This window comes from Sapajus apella, unplaced genomic scaffold (assembly GCF_009761245.1).
Source record: "Sapajus apella isolate SASKATOON/1434 unplaced genomic scaffold, GSC_monkey_1.0 scaffold148, whole genome shotgun sequence".
Classification (NCBI taxonomy): Eukaryota; Metazoa; Chordata; class Mammalia; order Primates; family Cebidae; genus Sapajus; species Sapajus apella.
The window spans coordinates 555,169-571,751 of NW_022437088.1; the positions used below are offsets into that span (position 1 = coordinate 555,169).

The following is a 16,583-nucleotide window of genomic DNA, read 5'->3' on the forward strand; positions in this document are numbered from 1 at the left end:
AAAAAAAAAAAAAAAAAAAAAAAAAAAAAAGAAAGAAAAGGAAAAAAAAGAATGAGAGAGGCCACGTGCAATGGTTCACATCTGAATCCTAGCACTTTGGGAGGCCGAGGCAGGGGGGTTGCTTGAGGCCAGGAGTTCAAGACCAGCCGGGGCACCATGGTGAGATTGTCTCTACCATAAATAAATAAAAGCCATGAGTGGTGGTGTACTCCTGTAGTCCCAGCTATTTGGGAGGCTGAGGCGGGAGGATCCTTTGAGCCCATGAATTTGAGGCTGTAGTGAGCTATTAATCATGAAACTGTACTCCAGCCTGGGTGACAGAGCAAGACCCGGTCTCTAAATGAATAAATTCTAAAAATTAAAAAAAAAAAATGAAGGAGTGGGTGCCAGGTGCCTCCCTTTTTTGGCCAGGAGGAGGAAGTGCCAGGCATGGCAGGGAGTCCACACACCACTCAGTCTTCAGTCTTCTTGGGACTCCCCCACCTCTTGGGAGTTGCCTGGGGAAGCCAGCACAGGAGGGAAGGGCTGGAACGGGCTGCTCCCCACTGTACAGAAAGCTGCATGATCCACCACCCATACCATAAACGCAGTGAAGCGTGACTTAGGAGAGGCCTCCAATGGGTGGTCCAAGGACCACCTGTCGCAGTTCTGATGAGAAATGAAGATTCCTGGGCTGAGTCAGCCCAGACATAGAACGCAAGCTGAGCGAGGACAGGGCCTTGGTAAGTTCTGTTCCACCGCATCCCCAGTGCCTGGAAAAGTGCCCACCACAAGACAGTCTTCATAAATATTTGTGGATTGAATGAATGAGTCAGAAACCTTAAGATTGGGGGTGAGAAACCTGCATTTTAACAGTGATTCAGAGGCTCTGGTCTGTAACAGAGATAGAGGAATTCAGGGTCCAAGGACAACAATAGCTCTTATCACTTGGTATTGGTATTGTAATGACCTGTCTTTACGCAGGCTCTCCGGAGTCTGTGGAATCCCAGAGGGCAGGGTCTTGATCTTCTCATCTATATAGTGGCATCCCCTGCAACCTAGCACAGGGCCGGGCACACAGTTTGTGTTTAAATGTTAGTGAGTGAACAAATGAATAGAGTCACAGATTGTCTCAAGTAAAAAATCAGAAAGGAAAACAGATGGGAAACAGAAGAGAGGCAGGGAGATTTGGGGAGGGGGATGGAAACAGTAAAATAGAGTGAGGTTCAAAGGCAGGCAGCTCAGGAGAGAGAAAGAATAATTTATATCTGCACACCCTGCACCTCCTTTACATACATGACCTCACTTACCCCGCCGGATTTCCCAGGGTACTAGGTATTATTAGCCCATTATACAGGTGAGATAAATGAGGTTAGCAAGGTCAGGAGACTTGCCCAGAGGTGATTCAGCTAGAAGGGCAGGGCTGACACTGGAAAGAAACAGAGGACCAGTAAAGACAGAGATGAAAGCAGAGATAGCAAATGCGATCAGGAGACAGAGCGAGAGCCAGAGGTGAGACCCAACGGGCAAGAGAGTAACCCATGCTCTATCTCAAGAGTAAAGCCCCCTCCCTCGCTCTCAAGTTCGTCCACCCCAGCTCCAGCCGGCGGGAGGCTGGGGATCGCCAGGAGTGCAGCGAGGGGGGCGGAGCCCAGAGTGAGGGCAAAGGCCCCCCAGCTCCAAGACCCCTTAGGCAACCCACGGGGCTGAGGGTCTTCTGCCTGCCCCCCAACACAAAACGGCTGTGGGGAGACCCAGGGAGCGCCTCGCCCCTCCCCCCTCCCCCCTCCCCCGCCGGCTCAAACAAAGGAGCCCCGGCGCGCGGCCAGGCTCAGGCGGCGCCGCGCAAAGAGCGAATGGCGAGCGCGCGCAAAGCCCAGGAGCGCGCAGTCTTAGCTAGGCGCACGCCCGGTTCGGCCCGGCTACCTGGGGTTACTGGAGTTCCAGTAGACGACGTGGCGAAGGCTGGAGCCCCCGCGCAGAGGGGAGCCGAGGAACGTGGCCCAGAGGACAGTCCGCAGCAGGGGCAGCAGCCGCATCGCCCCCGAGGTCCGGTCTGGTCTGGCCCGGCAGGTCCCGGCCTGCCTCACAGTCGAGGCGAGAAAGGTACAAAGTGAAGTGGGGGGTTGTGGAAAGGGGGGTGGGGTGCGCAGATTCACAGACCCGCCCCTGGATAACTTTCCGCCAATGGGAGCGCGTCTCCTTCTCTCCACCCAGCGCCAACTCTAGTTAACCCTCTGTGCGCCGCAGTGCGCGCTGGGTTCGCCTAAGCTTCCGCTGAGGCTGCACAGCACTGCAAGGAAGGGCGTATTCCATCCGCAGTATTTATAGGGAGGTCGTGCTTTCGTGTCTGCTTTAGTGCAGGGTAGATTGCCTTATTAGAAGTTTGGAAGATTTTACATAAGGACACATAACCTTTGCCCAGATAGGGGAAAGTGAGGCGTGAACGAGGATCCGTGAACCCTGTCCAACCACCTTCATACACTGCCCCGTTTTCTTTGCAGATCTAGGGCTAGTACGAGCGTACGGGACAACACAGCTTTTGGAACCACATTCTCTAAAGAGCCTTAGGTGACGCGCTAGGATGCTCACTTTGGGATTGGCGTTTGTCCTTTGCCGCCCCACACCTTCGTTCTGGGCTGGGGGCCCAAGCAGCCCCAGTCCCGAAGACGAAGTAATGAGGTGGTTGCGGCCTGTACAAAGCACCTTTGTTCCCGATCCCTCAGGTGGCGGCGGCGGAGAGGGAGGAGGCAGGTGCGCGGCCTTGGGATCGTGGGAGCCGCCGCCCCGCTCCGCCCTGGCTCCGGGGCTTTGAGAACATCTGCCAGATCCACTTTTCTCAGCAAATGGTCAGAGCGGGGACGGCAGGTCCAACAGCTTGACAGATTGCGCCGAGAGCCACCCCAGTCTGGGCAGAGGTAAGCCGCGAGCATCCCGGGGACACACGCCGACCTATTCTGGTACTCCCGCCCACAACAGCCCTCCCTCGTCTGAGGCGGCAGCGTCTCCTGGCGGCCAGACCTGGAACCGCAGCAGGAGCGACCCGGCTTCTAGGAGCAGACAAACTCTGAGGAACTCTCCCAAGATGTCTCGTTTATTGCAGCTGAGCAGAGACAGGCTGTGCGCACCTCCCTCAGCCCTGTCCAACCCCCAGCCCCTCCCCAAGCCCCAGCTGCAACTACGCGGGCAGGTCGCCAGAGTGCTGCTTCACAGCGCGTGGCGGTGCAGACCGCGTCCAGTCTCTGGCTCCTTCAGTCATGGTAGGGGACTCCAGAGGGCACACCCGCCTCTTGAAGTCCTAAATCCAGTTTGGAGGCAGCGGAACCTCCAGGGAGGTCAGAGGTAGAGCAAGGACATTGTTGGAGGTGGCGGCGCTGGTCTGGAATGCGGGAAGCCGAGAAAAAAGGGTCAGAGGTCCCTTCCCCTAGATCACTGGCCCCACCCACCCATCTCCAGAGCTCCTCCTTGCCTACCTGGAGGGTACCACTAGGGGCGGGATTCCAGCTCCTGGGCCAGACGGGTCACTCGATGGGCACCGGCCCTGGGGGTCAGCAGGCAGTGGCTTCCTCGGGGGTGGGGGCTTGGAAGGCCCCTGAGACTGAGGGAGAGAAGTCAGGAGGCCGGCTTGGGTGGGGGGGGGTTTCATGATACCCATGCCCAACGCACTGGTGCTGGGGAACACCAGCTTGGGGGCAGCACCAGAGGTCACCTCTGCCTGCAAACAAACCTGTCACCATTAAAGGCACCACTGGGATATGTGCCCTCATACACTGAGGGGACATCTCGCCACTGCCACCACCGTCATGGCTACCAGCACCACAGCCCTAGGTGGGGGGGAGAGGCTGTACCCTTCTCTCCCCGCACCGTTACCTTGGGGCTCCTCACCACCGGGTCAGCGGGCAGAGGGCGGGTAGGGGGATTGGGTCGGTCAGCCAGCTCAGCCTGAACAGAGAGAGGGGCGGTGGCTGTGAGAGCATAGCCAGGGGCAGTAGGCATGCAAAGAGATTCCCCGGAGGGGTTCAAGTCAACATGCAAAGTCAGCCAGGGGGCAGGAGAGAATGAGGGCATGCGCAGAGGGCTTGGAGGCATGCCAGCTGATGTCTCAGGGTAGGAAGGTGTAGGTCAACCGCGGAGGCCCTGGCCAATTGCAGTCCCGCCACTGACCACCAGATAGCGGTAGAAGCCAAGGCAGGAGGCTCACCCTTTGCTGCTGCTGGGGCTCAGAGTGTCTGAAGGCTGAGGGGCACCCCGATCACCTAATGAAGAGCACCGCTGGCAGGGAGCAGGGATGAGAACTGCAGTTGGGTATCAAGCCTCCCACCTGCCTTAGCTCAGGGCGGGGCCTGGCCCAGATTTACCTGGAGTCTCTTGGGCACAGGGTCAGGCGGCAGTGCCCTGGAAGGGGGGGCTGGGAAGCCGAGAGCGTTAGCCTGCTGAGAGGGTAGGAGGGGCAGACAGGCACAGAGGGGAAAGAGGAAGCAGAGAGACAGAGTGGGCAGAGAAGGGTCAGTGCCCAGGGAGGGCCGGCAGGGCCCGGGGAGTGGGCAGTATGCATGCAGTTATGCAGGTGCATGCAGGTGGGGAGCAAGTGGAGAGGGCATGCACACACTCCCATCATCCGAGCAGAGGGCTCAGGGCGGGGGTGCTCACCAGCCCTTCTAATATGGTGATCTGGGCCCACGGAAGGCCATTCTGAGCAACACCGCCCTTGTACCCTTCTGGGGTTTCTGCTGGGGGCATGGATAGACCCACCTCTCAAAGCCACCTCTCAGCCAGTGGACGGAGCCCAACAGCCCCTGCTCCAGCTGGCTGCCCTCCCCACTCTTCTGGACTCAGCTTCTCTGCCTGTAGCCAGGGGTGGGGAGGGAAGGGAAGGGGAGGGCTGGCCCTGACTCCTTCGACTGACTCTTGGGCAGTGCTAGCCTTTCTCTGAGTCTGGAGCCTCTAATGCCTACCCCCCAGGGCACAAGCTGGCTGCCCGGCCAAGCTACGGTCCCCTTCCTCTGGCATCCGGGACTCACCTTAGTGCCTCGAGCCAGCAGGGCCCTCTGCGGAGGTCCTGGCCTTTCAGGGGGGCCAGATTGGGCTGCCCTAAGCATGAGGAAAGGCAAGGAGGGAGAGGGCCCAGGCTCAGACCCTGTTCTCTACCTTATGCCATCCTTGAGTGGCATTATCCCTTTGCAGGTACTTGTGTGTGGTTTAGGTAAAATTGTGGCAGTGGAGGGGTTGATTAGCTGAGGGAAGGCCCGGCTTATCCAGCATAGGGGCCCTGGGGATAAATGGCCATAGCACTCCAGCTATCCCACAGGGGCACAGCTGTGAGGTGAAGAGCTGTGGGCACGTATAGGGAAGGAAGGTGTGGGGCTGTGGCAGTTAGCAAGTTTAAGGTCCAAGGGGCTTGGGGCTCAAAACCAGGTGGCAGGGGCTACAGAGGTGAGGCAGGCTTCAGCACTGTCCCAAGTTGAAAGAAGTGGTAGCAAGGAGGTGATGCTCATACCTGTATTGGCAGGTGGGTCCCTTGAGCTGGCAGAGTCGCTGGTGCAGGCGAGCACGGTACCAGTAGCTGGCACCAAGCATCACCAGGACCAGTAACACCAAGAGGCTGAGGAGCAGCCCTGTGGTCAGGGAGCTGGTTGCTGTGGGCGGAAGTCAGGTTTAAAGGAGGTAGGGCTGGCCGGGTACGGTGGCTCACGCCTATAATCCCAGCACTTTGGGAGGCTAAGGCAGGTGGATCATGACGTCAGAATTTTGAGACCAGCCTGGCCAAGATGGTGAAACCCCATCTTTACTAAAAATACAAAAATTAGTTGGGCGCGGTGGTGGGTGCCTGTAATCCCAGCTACACAGGAGGCTGAGACAGGAGAATCAAGTGAACTGGAGGCAGATGTTGCAGTGAGCCTGGGTGACAGAGCAAGACTCCGTCTCAAAAAAACAAACAAGCAAACAAAAAAAAACAAAAGAGGGCAGGGCTAAGAACTCTAGACCCATGAAGGAGCAGGGTGCAGGGAGTGAAATTAAGTGATCAGGGAGAGTGAAGAGGTCAAGGGGCACAGACTCAGGGAACCAGCAGCAAAGAGGGGTCAGAAAGAGAGGGTCAAGGGGGAAAGATAAAGCGTGAACCGCTCTGCCCTCCCAGCTGCCCCTCTCCCCCACCCCCATGCTACCTTTGAGCTGAGTGGTGCAGTCAGGGGGTGTCCAGCCCTCCTCACAGTGGCAGTGCCTGTTGCTGTCACAGACCTAGGAGGTGGAAGGAGAGCAATGAGGAGCCCTGCACTCTGGAACTGTCTCCTTATCTCCAGCTTCTCAAGATCTCGGATTTCTACAACTGGAGGTTGTGCTGGGTATGATGTGTAGAGACCAGAGAGAGGGTCTTTATCCACACTGGAGCAAATCAGATCAAACTAACACTTACTGAGCACCTCCTCTGTGCTGGACACTGTGCTATATGCTTCCTTTCTTTAATTTAATTCAATTTAATTTTTTAATTTTAGACAGCAAGTAAGACAGAGTCTCACTCTGTTGCCCAGGCTGGAGTGCAGTGGTGCAATTATGGCTCACTGCAGCCCCAAACTCCTGGGCTCACGCAATCCTCCTGCCTCAGCCTTCTAAGTAGCTAGGACCACAAGTGTGCACTACTATGCCTGACTAATTTTTACATTTTTCCTTGATAGAGATGGGATCTGACTATGTTAACTAGACTGGTTTTGAACTCCTTGCCTCAAGTGATCCTCCTGACTTGGCCTTCCAAATCCTGCGATTTGGCCGGGTGCAGTGGCTCACGCCTGTAATCCCAGCACTTTGGGAGGCCAAGGCAGGCGGATCACTTACCTCACAGGAGTTCGAGACCAGCCTGGCCAACATAGTGAAACCCACCTCTACTGAAAATACAAAAGTTAGCTGGGTGTGGTGCTGTATGCCTGTAATCCCAGCTACTCAGGAGGCTGAGACATGAGAAACGCTTGAGCCGAGGTTGCGCCACTGCACTCCAGCCTGGGTAACAGAGCGAGCCTCTGTCTCAAAAAAACAAAAACAATACTGGGATCACAGGCGTGAGCCACCATGCCCAGCCTGTGCTAGATGCTCTCGTACTCATCTTATGTACTTCAGTAGGCAGATATTACTACAGTCATTTGGTAGGTGGCGAAACTGAGCTCAGCGAAGTTAGTAACCTGCCCCAGGTCACACAACGAGGAAGTCGTAGAGCAAGGATTAGAACCCAGATATGTCTATTTCCAAAGCCCAGCTTCCTTTTCCCTTCCAGAGGCTCCCTGCTCCTCTTCCACTTCCCCCATCCCAGCTTACCCCATGTCCATGGCATTTGCTTCGACATTCCTGTGCCCCCAGGAGATCCACAGGCTGGCATCGATGGTCTATGCATACCTGACCCGGGTGGGAGAGAAAACAGCATAGATCAGATTCCCACAGAGCTTTAATGGAACTGGGAGGCCAACAAAGTTGAGGCCACACTCTGCATTTACAGATGGGGAAACCAAGGCTGAGTGGGTTGATAGGATGTTGCTCCATCTGAAGTAAGAAACTGACTTCCCTTGGAGTCCCTGCCTTTTATATTGGTGAATGGTGAAGACTGGGCATTGTTCACTGTGGTCCAAACGTCCCTTCTCACACCTGGTCTTGCCCACCCAGGATGCTCACCAGGCCAGGGCCACAAGCTGTGCCTGGCAGAGTCAGGAGAGGTTGGGCCACATCGTCGCCCAGGTCCAGGTGCACCCAGCTGCAGTTCAGCTCAGTCCCGTTCACATCTATTATCTCCCAGATTAGAGCGTGGACGGAGCCCAGCAAAGGCTGGGTCCTATCTGTCTGGCACTGGAGCTGCCCACAAATGGCATCTCTGGGGGGAGGGGGAAGGGCACACAGAGTCAGTAGGAGCAGGGCCAAGGCTGACAGAAACCCAAAGGAGGAGCCAGGTTTCCTCACTTACCTAGGGCTGCAGGACTCGTAGCTGCCACTGGGCTTGCGCCCACAGCTCCCAAAAGCATTTCCCCGAGTGTTGGCTGTCTGGAGGCAAAGTGGCGCAGCGGGCTGAGCCCCAGGTCCCCAGAGTGACTGGCACTGCTGGGCATAGGAGGCACAGCGCCCATGCATGCACACAGCTTGCCCACCAGCGCAGGGCTCGCCATCCCCTAGGCTGACATCAGGGGGACACTGGGAGCTGTTTCCTGGGCAGAATTCAGGCAAGTCACAGTCCCCTCTGGTAGGACGACACTGCCAGCCAGACGGGCGCAGCTGTGGAGGGTGGATGAGCATTAGTGTGGGCAATGGGTAAATCCAGCCAGGGGGTCAGAACGACCCTTTCCACCTTGGCCCTGGCAGGTGAGCTCTCGGTGGCCAGTCTAGTCTCTACCCACCTGGCAATTTTGACAACAGGGTCCATCGGATGCACACTGTGCCCCCGGCCTCAGCTTGCAGGTTGAAGAATCACAGCAGGGATCAGTGCAGTCCTGTGGGCAGGCACACGGGCTGAGCATCAGCAGGCGCCTCCTGTGAGCTTCCCTCCAATCCCTCCCCTCCCACAGGCCAAGGCCAGAAGGAAGCCCAGGGCTACACAGCAAGCGGGAGCTAGAGCCAGCAACCTCTGTGCTGTCCCCACAGACAGGGCAAGTAGGAGAGGGCTGGGAAGTCCCTTCAGAACTCAAGAGGAGCTCAGGAGGCTGGGAGAGGGCCCATGAGCCAGGGTGAGGGCACAGAAGTGAGTGGGGCAAGGCTGTGGACAAGGGGCTCACATCCGGGAAGCCACAGTCACACTGCTCGCCCGACTCCACAAACATATTTCCACAGAAAGCAGCCAGAGAGGGCAGGCTGGGCAGCCGTTCGAAGAGGCAGCTGCCCATTCCATCCAGAAGGGCTTTTTCCAGGGCCTGTCGGCTGCAGTTGCTGAAGTTCAGGCCTGGCAGGAAGCTGGGGAGGGTGGCAAAGAAGGTTGGGGCTGGGAGCTTCTCCTTGCTCCTTGCCCACCCCACATCCTGCAGCTACTCACTCTGTGGAGGCCTCCATGATGCAGGTCTTGGCTGGGGCTGGACCTGGGCAGGGACAGCTGTTCCCAGGAGAATCATGGTTCAGGCCCAGGCTGTGGCCCAGCTCATGGGCTATGGAGGAGGCGACTCCCAGGGTGCTCGTGGAGTGGTCCTGTCATTGGGGAGGGATACCCCAGGTCCAGTCCCAGCCTGCCTCCACCACAGTGCCCAGCCCACCCTGTCTGCTCCTGTTCCCTCCTCATCTGACCTCATGGGCACTCAGCAGCACCGCCTGCCTCCTGAATTGCTTCTGAAGTAGGAGAACCCAGGCCTGGGTGGCAGGAAACCTGGGTTCTAGCTCAGCTCTGTCCCACTCGCTCCCTGCATGGCCCTTGGAGATCACCCCTGTTCTTTGGGCCTCAGCTGCGTCCTATCCTCCAAGAAATGGGAAGACTGCACAGGAGATGGCTGTGTACACTGTGACAAACTGGCCACAAGCGAGGGCTCCCTGAAAGCACAGGCCACATCACGCACCTCCACCCTCTATACCCCCAGCTTTGTGGTTGGGCAACTTTGTAGAGGGGTTTCAGTCAATAAATGCCACCACACCTGGGAGGAACTGAATTGGGAATGAGGAGGAGACCTGGAAATAACTCACCATGTTCACGCCTCCTGAGAAGTCAGGAGAGCAGATGGAGTTCTGAATGGCCATGCCCACCATAGGCCCAGAGAATGAAGTGCCACTGTGGGACAGGGAGGCCAAAGTTCAGGGCCAGGAGCCACTGTGGTCAGAGCTTCAGGGGCTGAGTAGGGCACTGAAGGGGTGTGAATTTGGCCAGGACAGGACTGGTCCCTCTGGCTGAGTCTAGGGCCCTTACGTCACCAGCTGGGCACTGTCGTGGGGCAATCGAGGCAGCAAATCTGCTCTGCGCCAGTTGAGGAAGTTTTCGAGGGTGACAGCTGGGTTTGAGCTGATCTCCACCAGGTCATGCTGGGTCCAGGCCTCCAGGGCCACTAGCACCACTCGTACATTCAGGGGACGGAAGAACTGAAAGAGAGCTGGTGCTCAGAAGAGGGGTTGCCACAGTCAGGGGGCCGGGAGCTGCCGCCCTGTCCAGCACTCACTGTGTCCAGCAAGAGGGCCACTTCCAGTGTGCGGTTCAGCAGGCGCTGGAAGTCCCGGTATCTCTGGACCTGTAGGCCGAGAGAGGTGATGTGCAAGGCGGCGGGGCGGTGCAGGGTGGAGGAGGATGTGCAGGGGCCAACAGGCTCACCTCCGAGTGATCAGCCACAATCACCAGCTCCACAGTCTTGGTCTCTGTCACCACATCCCGCCTCCACTACGGACAAGAAGGAGTATCAGGTAAATATGCCGCTCACACTCAGAAGCTTACAACATACAGCCACTACTACTCTGTGGGCCAAACAGGAGGCTGAAGAGCCTATTTTAAAGATGAGCCACTGAGGCCCGGAGGGCTCAGGGACTTGCCGAGGAGAACCAGGAAGTAGATAATGAAGCTCGGAGTAGACCCCTGCTTTTCTGGCTCCAAACTCAGTGGGTTTTTTTCAAGTTTTAAATATATAATAATTTTTGAAAATCCCAATAGCCAACTCTGTCACTTACCACATGCCTGGCATAGTTCTAAGCACTTTTTTTTTTTTTTTTTTTTGAGATGGAGTTTCATTCTTGTTGCCCAGGCTGGAGTGCGGTGGCGTGATCTCGGCTCACTGCAACCTCCGCTTCCCGTGTTCAAGCAATTCTCTGCCTCAGCCTCCTGAGTAGCTGGGATTACAGGTGCCCGCCACCACACCCGGCTAATTTTTGTATTTTTAGTAGAGATGGGGTTTCACCACATCAGCCAGGCTGGTCTCAAACTCCTGACCTCATGATCCACTCGCCTCGGCCTCCCAAAGTGCTGGGATTACAGGCGTGAGCCACTGCGCCCGGCCAGTTCCAAGCACTTTACATCTATATTGACTGATTTAATCTTCCCAGCAACTCTATACAGCAAGTAGTTTTATTATTCCCATTTTACAAATTAGGAAATAGGGCTTATATTGCATTATCATTGGTAACTATGTATTATCTATAACCAAGTGAGAGATCTCTGCAAATGGGATCATAAGACAGATGACGAGTTTGAGCCAAATACAACTAATAAATGGAGATGGCATTTATTAGTTGTATGGCCTTGGGCAAACCACCTAACCTGTCTCAGATCATTTCCTCATTTTATTTTATTTTATTTTTTGAGACTAGGTCTCACTGTCACCCAGGGTGGTGTGTAGTGGCTCAGTCTTGGCTCACTGCAACCTCTGCCGTCTGGGCTCAAGCGATTCTTCCACCTCAGCCTCCCAAGTGGCTGGGACTGCAGGTGCACACCACCATGCCTGGATACTTTTTATAAGGTTTCCTCCTTTTAAAATAGAGCTATTAGGATGGGTATGGTGGCTCATGCCTGTAATCCCAGCACTTTGGGAGGCTAAGGCGGGTGGATCACCTGAAGTCAGGAGTTTGAGACTAGCCTGGTCAACATAGCAAAACCCCGTCTCTACTAAAAATACAAAAATTAGCCAGGCATGGTGGCATGTGCCTGTAATCCCAGCTACTCGGGAGGCTGAGGCAGGAGAATTGCTTGAACCTGGGAGGAAGAGGTTGCAGTGAGCTGAGATCACACCATTGTACTCTAGCCTGGGAGACAAGAGTAAAACTCCTTCTCAAAAAAAAAAAAAAAATCGAGCAATTGATAGCACCTACCTCCTAGGTATGGGAGGAATATACAAGCTAATGCTCACAAAGTTCCTGGCATATGGAAATTGCCCCATTAGCAGGAGCTATTGTACTGTGAACACATAGCTGAGAGTGTCTGGGGTCAGCCCTCAAGACAACTGAAGGTCAGCCCCTCTGCCATTCATCCTCACCCGGTGAACGTGGCGCTGTCCCAGGGGGAGCTCTGGTGGAGTCTGTGTGTGCACAGATTCCTGCCAGCTCAGGGTACAGGTGTGGCCTGGCAGGTGGAAATCTTGGATTCGGGAAATAATGGGAGGACCTGGAAGGTCCCCAGGCCCCTGCTCCAGGATATAGCTTCTCTCTGGGGACAGGACCACCAAGCCTCTAAGGAAAGAGAAAGGAAGTCAGAGAACATTTCAGCTCCATGCCTGGGTCCCCTTACTTTCTCTACTGTCATCAGATCCGCCCAGTATACCTGAGCCCAGAGCAGGTACAGACGGACACCCACGAGCCTGCGTATCCCTGCACCCTTCCCTGGTAGCAGCAGTTCTCCTACAGCACAGAAACAACATTAGCACTGTCTCAGAGAGTAGACTAGGACTGGAACTGAGGAGTCTAGCTTGATGGCAAAAATATGCAATGTCCTCTCACCCTCCAGTCACTCCCTCCCTCTTCCCCCGAAGCCAAAAATGGCACAAGAGGACCTGACTCACCAGAGTATGTCCCTCACTGACCACCCGAGTGCCATTGGGCTGGTACCACACCAGGGCTGGGCGGCCTGGGACCAACTCCCTGTGGAGTGAAGAAAAAGAGGGCAGTGCTTGAGCCACTTCCCAGGCTGTGCATTGACAAGCGGAGACCAGGCCACCGCCCAGCCAACCTTTCTAATCCCCCACCCCGGGGCAGCAAAGTATACTGCTTGGGCCACTGACTATGTTTATCTGAATTCCAATCTGGTTTTCAGCACATACTAGCTGTGTGACCTTGGGTGAGTTATTTAACCTCTCTGTGTTCTTGACTTCCTCATATATAAAATGAGAATGATAATACATAATAGTATCTCCTTTTCAGGATTTTTATGAGGATTAAATGAATGCATGCACTTAGTACCTGGCACATAATAAATGCTATACAAGCTGTTGGCCCTGTGGTCACTATTACTGCCACCATCGCTATTACCTATTCTGTAGCAGCTCCAGGATATGACTGTCACCATCCAGCTCCAGCTTGATCCTCAGGGGCTCAGGCAGACTGCTCTGTGGGCACCAGAGGGCAGGTCACCTCCCTAGACCTGCCAACAACTCCCAACCCCTGTAACCAGAAAACCTCAGGCCTCAGGAGAGCACCAGCAATTAGATCACTGGTGGGGGGATCCCAGGGGAGGGGCCAGGAAGCCCTGCCTGGCCTGAAGCATTGTTCTGGGGGGTTGTGTGGGGAGGTCAAGGAAGGTATCTGAGCCGCCCCTTCTCGGCTTCCTGCCCAGAGAGGAAGCATCGTGGAGGACCCAGCACAAGCCCCAGCCCTTCCTCTGACTCAGCTTTAGAATGGGTTGGGGGGGGGGGTGGTTTGGTAATGTCCTGATTCTTTCCAAATCAGGAAGACCCCCCCGATAAAACCAACGACATGAGATAAAGAAAGCAAGTTTGGCTGCAGAATTTCCCCAGTGGAGATGGATGGGTTGGGTGGGGCTGAGGCAGACAGATGTATGTGCAGAGGGAGGGGGAGATAAGTGAAGCCAGGTGCTGGGGTGTGGTGAGAAAAGCAGCTGGGCCTGGGATAGACCCACTACAGCAAGCTCTACCCACCAGCTCCTCAACCAAGTTTTGGCCTTGAGACACCTGACTATGTTGGGGCGTGTATGTGGATTCATTTATTAATTAGAGGGGAGTGTGACCTCACCTGAAGCACCTCTTCGAGGCTATTTGGGAGGTCGTCCTGAAGGACCTGGGGCTCCAAGGGCCCACTTGGGGCCTTCTCTGACCTTGCCTGCTGCTCCTCGGTGCCACCTGCAGGTCCCAGGACACCCCAAGATAGTACTGAGGAAATAGACACCAGGGCTGGGGGTGGCAGGTGCCCATCAAGGCGCTTAGGTACCTGAGGGACTTCTGCATTGCATGCTGGGACTTAAAGGAGACTACTGGAAGATGGGGTGTCTCTCCAATTTATGGCTTTCCACCCATCTCGCCATCTACTAGTTCCCAAGAAAGACTTTCTCGGCTTGCTCAGCCTGTGGCCCTCCTTGTCCCCCTCCGGCCAATGCCAGGTTCTCACAGGAACCCTCCCCTGCTCCCACTCCCTGCCAATCACTCTTCACCCCTTACCCCTGGAATGCCCCCTCGAGACAGCTAAGCCTTGTGGCTGGGTGCCCGCTCACCCTCCCCTTTGCTCACATCGAGATGCCAGGAACGCCCATTTCTGGGTGAGCAGTGCAAACACCCCCACCTCCCTAAACACCCTCATGCCCAGTCAGGCACACCCGCTGCCCACAGCCTCCGCTTCACCCCCCCACACACAATGGCCCTCTCTCCTCCGGACGCTCCACCCGCGCCTGCCCTCTCAGTCCCCGGCCCAAGACAGCAGCGGGAAGTGAAAGTTCCAAGGAGGAGTTGGTGTCCAGCCTCTTTCCCGGCCAATTCTCCTTTCTCCCCGCTCCTCCCAGACCCCTCCCGCTAGGCCAGGCACTGGTGACAACAGCACCAGGGTGAGGCGTGCCTGGCGGCCCCAGGCCCAAAATAAGGACTAGAAAATCCGCTTCACTAAACCCTACAAGCCATGCCCGCTCAGTGCCCTGGCACTGGGTGGAACGGTTAGCTAGGCCCCAGAGGAGTGAAGATGTCAGTCCTGGGGAGCAGCGACCCTCTCACCACGATCTTGAAGTGGCGCCGGCCAGGCCCTTCGGTACCTGGTACCTGAACCTGAAAGTGTCCGCAGGGACCGCGCGGAGGATGACCAGGCAGGAGGGGTCGGGGGGGGCCGCCGGCATCCCCCCTCCTTCCCTCTCCATTCCATCGCCAAGTCACCAGGCCCTAGGCCCAGGACAGCGGACCAGGGCGGGCCGCGCTCTGGCGGGGCTCTCCCAGGGTCTCTGTCCCGCCCCACTACCCTAATGCCTTCCGACTTCCCTGCACCTCCTCCCAGTCCGCCTCCCGACCCACTCCAGGCCGAGGACTCACCTATATTTGGGAGAGGCCAGGAAGGCCAAGGACTGCCCGCGCCGAGGAGTCCCAGGGCCCAGAGCAGCGCCAGCCGCATGGCAGCGGCGCCGCGGGCCGGGCAAGGGCAGCAGGTGCGGGACAGCGCGCGGAGGAGCGGCCGGCGGTCGGGTCGCCTCAGAGCACCCAGCAGCGCCGCGCAGCCACCAGGCCCCGCCCCGGCCCGCCCCCTCCCACCCGGCCCCGAGCCAGGCTCCGCCCTCGGCAAGGCCCGCCCCGCCGCGCGCCCGGTGCCTCGGGAGTCGGGACCCCGCCCACGACGCCGGCTCTGCCCGCGCTGCTCGGTTCCGCAGCTTTCCCGCAAGTGCGCGGGGTGGAAGCCTGGGCAGGATCCGACCGGCTTGAGCGGCGCGCCTTCACCCGGCCCCAGGTCCGGACCCTTCCCTAGTAGCTTCGCGGCCTCCCTGCCTCCTGTGCTCGGCCGGGCTCTGGGGAGGTCGGGCGGGCGGGCTCCCCCGACTGCCGGCGAGGCGGCGCGCGGCTCACCCCAGTCCCCGACCCACGTGAAGCGTACAGGGCATTTTATTAACAGGGAAGGACGGGGCGGGAGAGCGAGCAGGACGCCTCTTCACCTCGCGTAGGCAGTGTCGTCGTCGCTGTCACTAAAGGCGGAGGAGGAGAGCTCCTCGCGGGGCGTGCAGACCGGGCACCGCTGCCGCATGTCACCCCAACACGACCAGCAGTACACGGCCTCGCAGTCCGGCGTCGGGCACACGTAGGACTCGGGTGTCTCGGGCGCCTGGCATACCACGCAGCGCCGGCGCAGCCAGCGGCGCAGAAGCGGGCATTGGCGGTGCAGGATATCCGCCAGAGGATGGCGCTGTTGGGAGGTGGGCGTTAGCGCCAGCCGGGGGGCGAGGCGGGAAAGAAGGGGAACTTGGACAGCGTTTCCTGTATGAAATCGCCAGGCCTGATAATGCCCGGGTGTTGGAGGAGGCTGGGTTGGACAAAGGAAACCCTTGGAGGGCCAGGCAGGGTGCTATGGAAATGGGTCCTGAGAGTCTCCCTCCCCAACTCTGATGGAGAATGGGAGGATGCACCCTCCAGGCTCTCTGGGGGTGGATATCAGCCACAACTCTCATTTGCACTTTCCCGTAAATCATCTTATTTGGTTCTCACTGCGAGGCTGAGACGTGAGCAGGCCAGATCGGCTATCACTGTTGCTATCCCCACTTTACAGATGGGAAAGGTGCAGTGACTCTCAAAGGCATTTTGATAGTAAACAATCCAACTTGGCGGGACCCCAGGGGCCCTGATTCCAAACTCCAAGCCTAGTTCGCTATCCTCCCTGCCATTTCTCATGACATCCACACAATTGTCAGGGATTCTTCACAGGCCACCTTACTTGGGAAGCAGCCACTCTTTACCCAAGAAACTCCAGAGGCTCCACTGCCTGTCAGACAGGCAGAACTCCTGGGTTTGGCCTTCAGAGCCTTCCACTGTCTGGTCCCTTTCTAGCCTGTAGCCCTCCCTGAATGCTGTCTCTTTTTGCCAGTTTCTCCTGAGACTAGCCCTGGCACTTGGCATTCCCTCTGGACTCTGAGTCTTTGCACATTCTGCTTGGAATGACTGTCCTGCAGATTTCCATCTGTGCATTCACATTCAGTTTGCTTCATGACCCTATCAAGGAATCCCAGCATGTTCTTTTATGTTTTTTGTTTTTCCTTTTTTTTTTTTTTTTTTTTTTTT

General features: G+C 56.8%; 3 protein-coding genes across 18 annotated transcripts in view; all 3 read right to left on the reverse strand.

The window, feature by feature from the left end:
- Positions 1-2,951, reverse strand: part of EFNA4 (ephrin A4) — a 6,351-nt gene extending 3,400 nt beyond the window's left edge. The window contains exons 1-2 of the mRNA XM_032264883.1: positions 2,572-2,951; positions 1,906-2,485 (exon numbers count right to left, since the gene is read on the reverse strand). Of these exons, the coding sequence (XP_032120774.1) occupies positions 1,906-2,018 (113 nt within the window). The 5' untranslated portion in view covers positions 2,019-2,485; positions 2,572-2,951. The remainder of the gene's footprint in view (positions 1-1,905; positions 2,486-2,571) is intronic.
- Positions 2,952-3,051: 100 nt separating this feature from the next.
- On the reverse strand, positions 3,052-15,047 carry ADAM15 (ADAM metallopeptidase domain 15). Of its 15 annotated transcripts, XR_004264702.1 has the most exons (24): positions 14,856-15,047; positions 13,582-13,688; positions 12,862-12,938; positions 12,396-12,474; positions 12,158-12,234; positions 11,874-12,066; positions 10,226-10,291; positions 10,077-10,145; positions 9,830-9,999; positions 9,610-9,694; positions 8,975-9,123; positions 8,721-8,895; positions 8,346-8,438; positions 7,919-8,223; positions 7,633-7,828; positions 7,282-7,359; positions 6,144-6,216; positions 5,477-5,615; positions 5,001-5,070; positions 4,338-4,412; positions 4,181-4,251; positions 3,850-3,921; positions 3,453-3,577; positions 3,053-3,358 (listed from the first exon to the last, which is right to left on the reverse strand). XR_004264702.1 is itself a non-coding variant. In XM_032264850.1 (23 exons), the coding sequence occupies exons 1-23, from the start codon at positions 14,932-14,934 to the stop codon at positions 3,316-3,318; spliced, it is 2,595 nt and encodes an 864-aa protein (XP_032120741.1). In that variant the 5' UTR covers positions 14,935-15,047; the 3' UTR covers positions 3,052-3,315. The 15 variants fall into 15 exon arrangements, 14 of the variants coding, with proteins under 14 accessions (XP_032120741.1, XP_032120746.1, XP_032120742.1 ...); XM_032264850.1 differs by lacking the exon at positions 4,181-4,251 and having other exon boundaries at positions 3,052-3,358; XM_032264851.1 differs by lacking the exon at positions 4,181-4,251 and having other exon boundaries at positions 4,338-4,409.
- Positions 15,048-15,398: 351 nt separating this feature from the next.
- Positions 15,399-16,583, reverse strand: part of DCST1 (DC-STAMP domain containing 1) — an 18,687-nt gene continuing 17,502 nt past the window's right edge. For both annotated transcript variants that reach the window (XM_032264867.1, XM_032264866.1), the window contains one exon: positions 15,399-15,714. In XM_032264867.1, the coding sequence (XP_032120758.1) occupies positions 15,463-15,714 (252 nt within the window). In that variant the 3' untranslated portion in view covers positions 15,399-15,462. The remainder of the gene's footprint in view (positions 15,715-16,583) is intronic.

Excerpts from the sequence above, each read along its gene's own strand:
- ADAM15 (XM_032264850.1), bottom strand. The coding sequence starts at position 14,934 with ATGCGGCTGGCGCTGCTCTGGGCCCTGGGACTCCTCGGCGCGGGCAGT. Across the intron at positions 8,224-8,345 it reads CCTGTTGTCAAAATTGCCAG|CTGCGCCCGTCTGGCTGGCA; the intron begins GTGGGTAGAGAC and ends CACCCTCCACAG. Across the intron at positions 7,360-7,632 it reads CAGCTTGTGGCCCTGGCCTG|GTATGCATAGACCATCGATG; the intron begins GTGAGCATCCTG and ends CACCCGGGTCAG.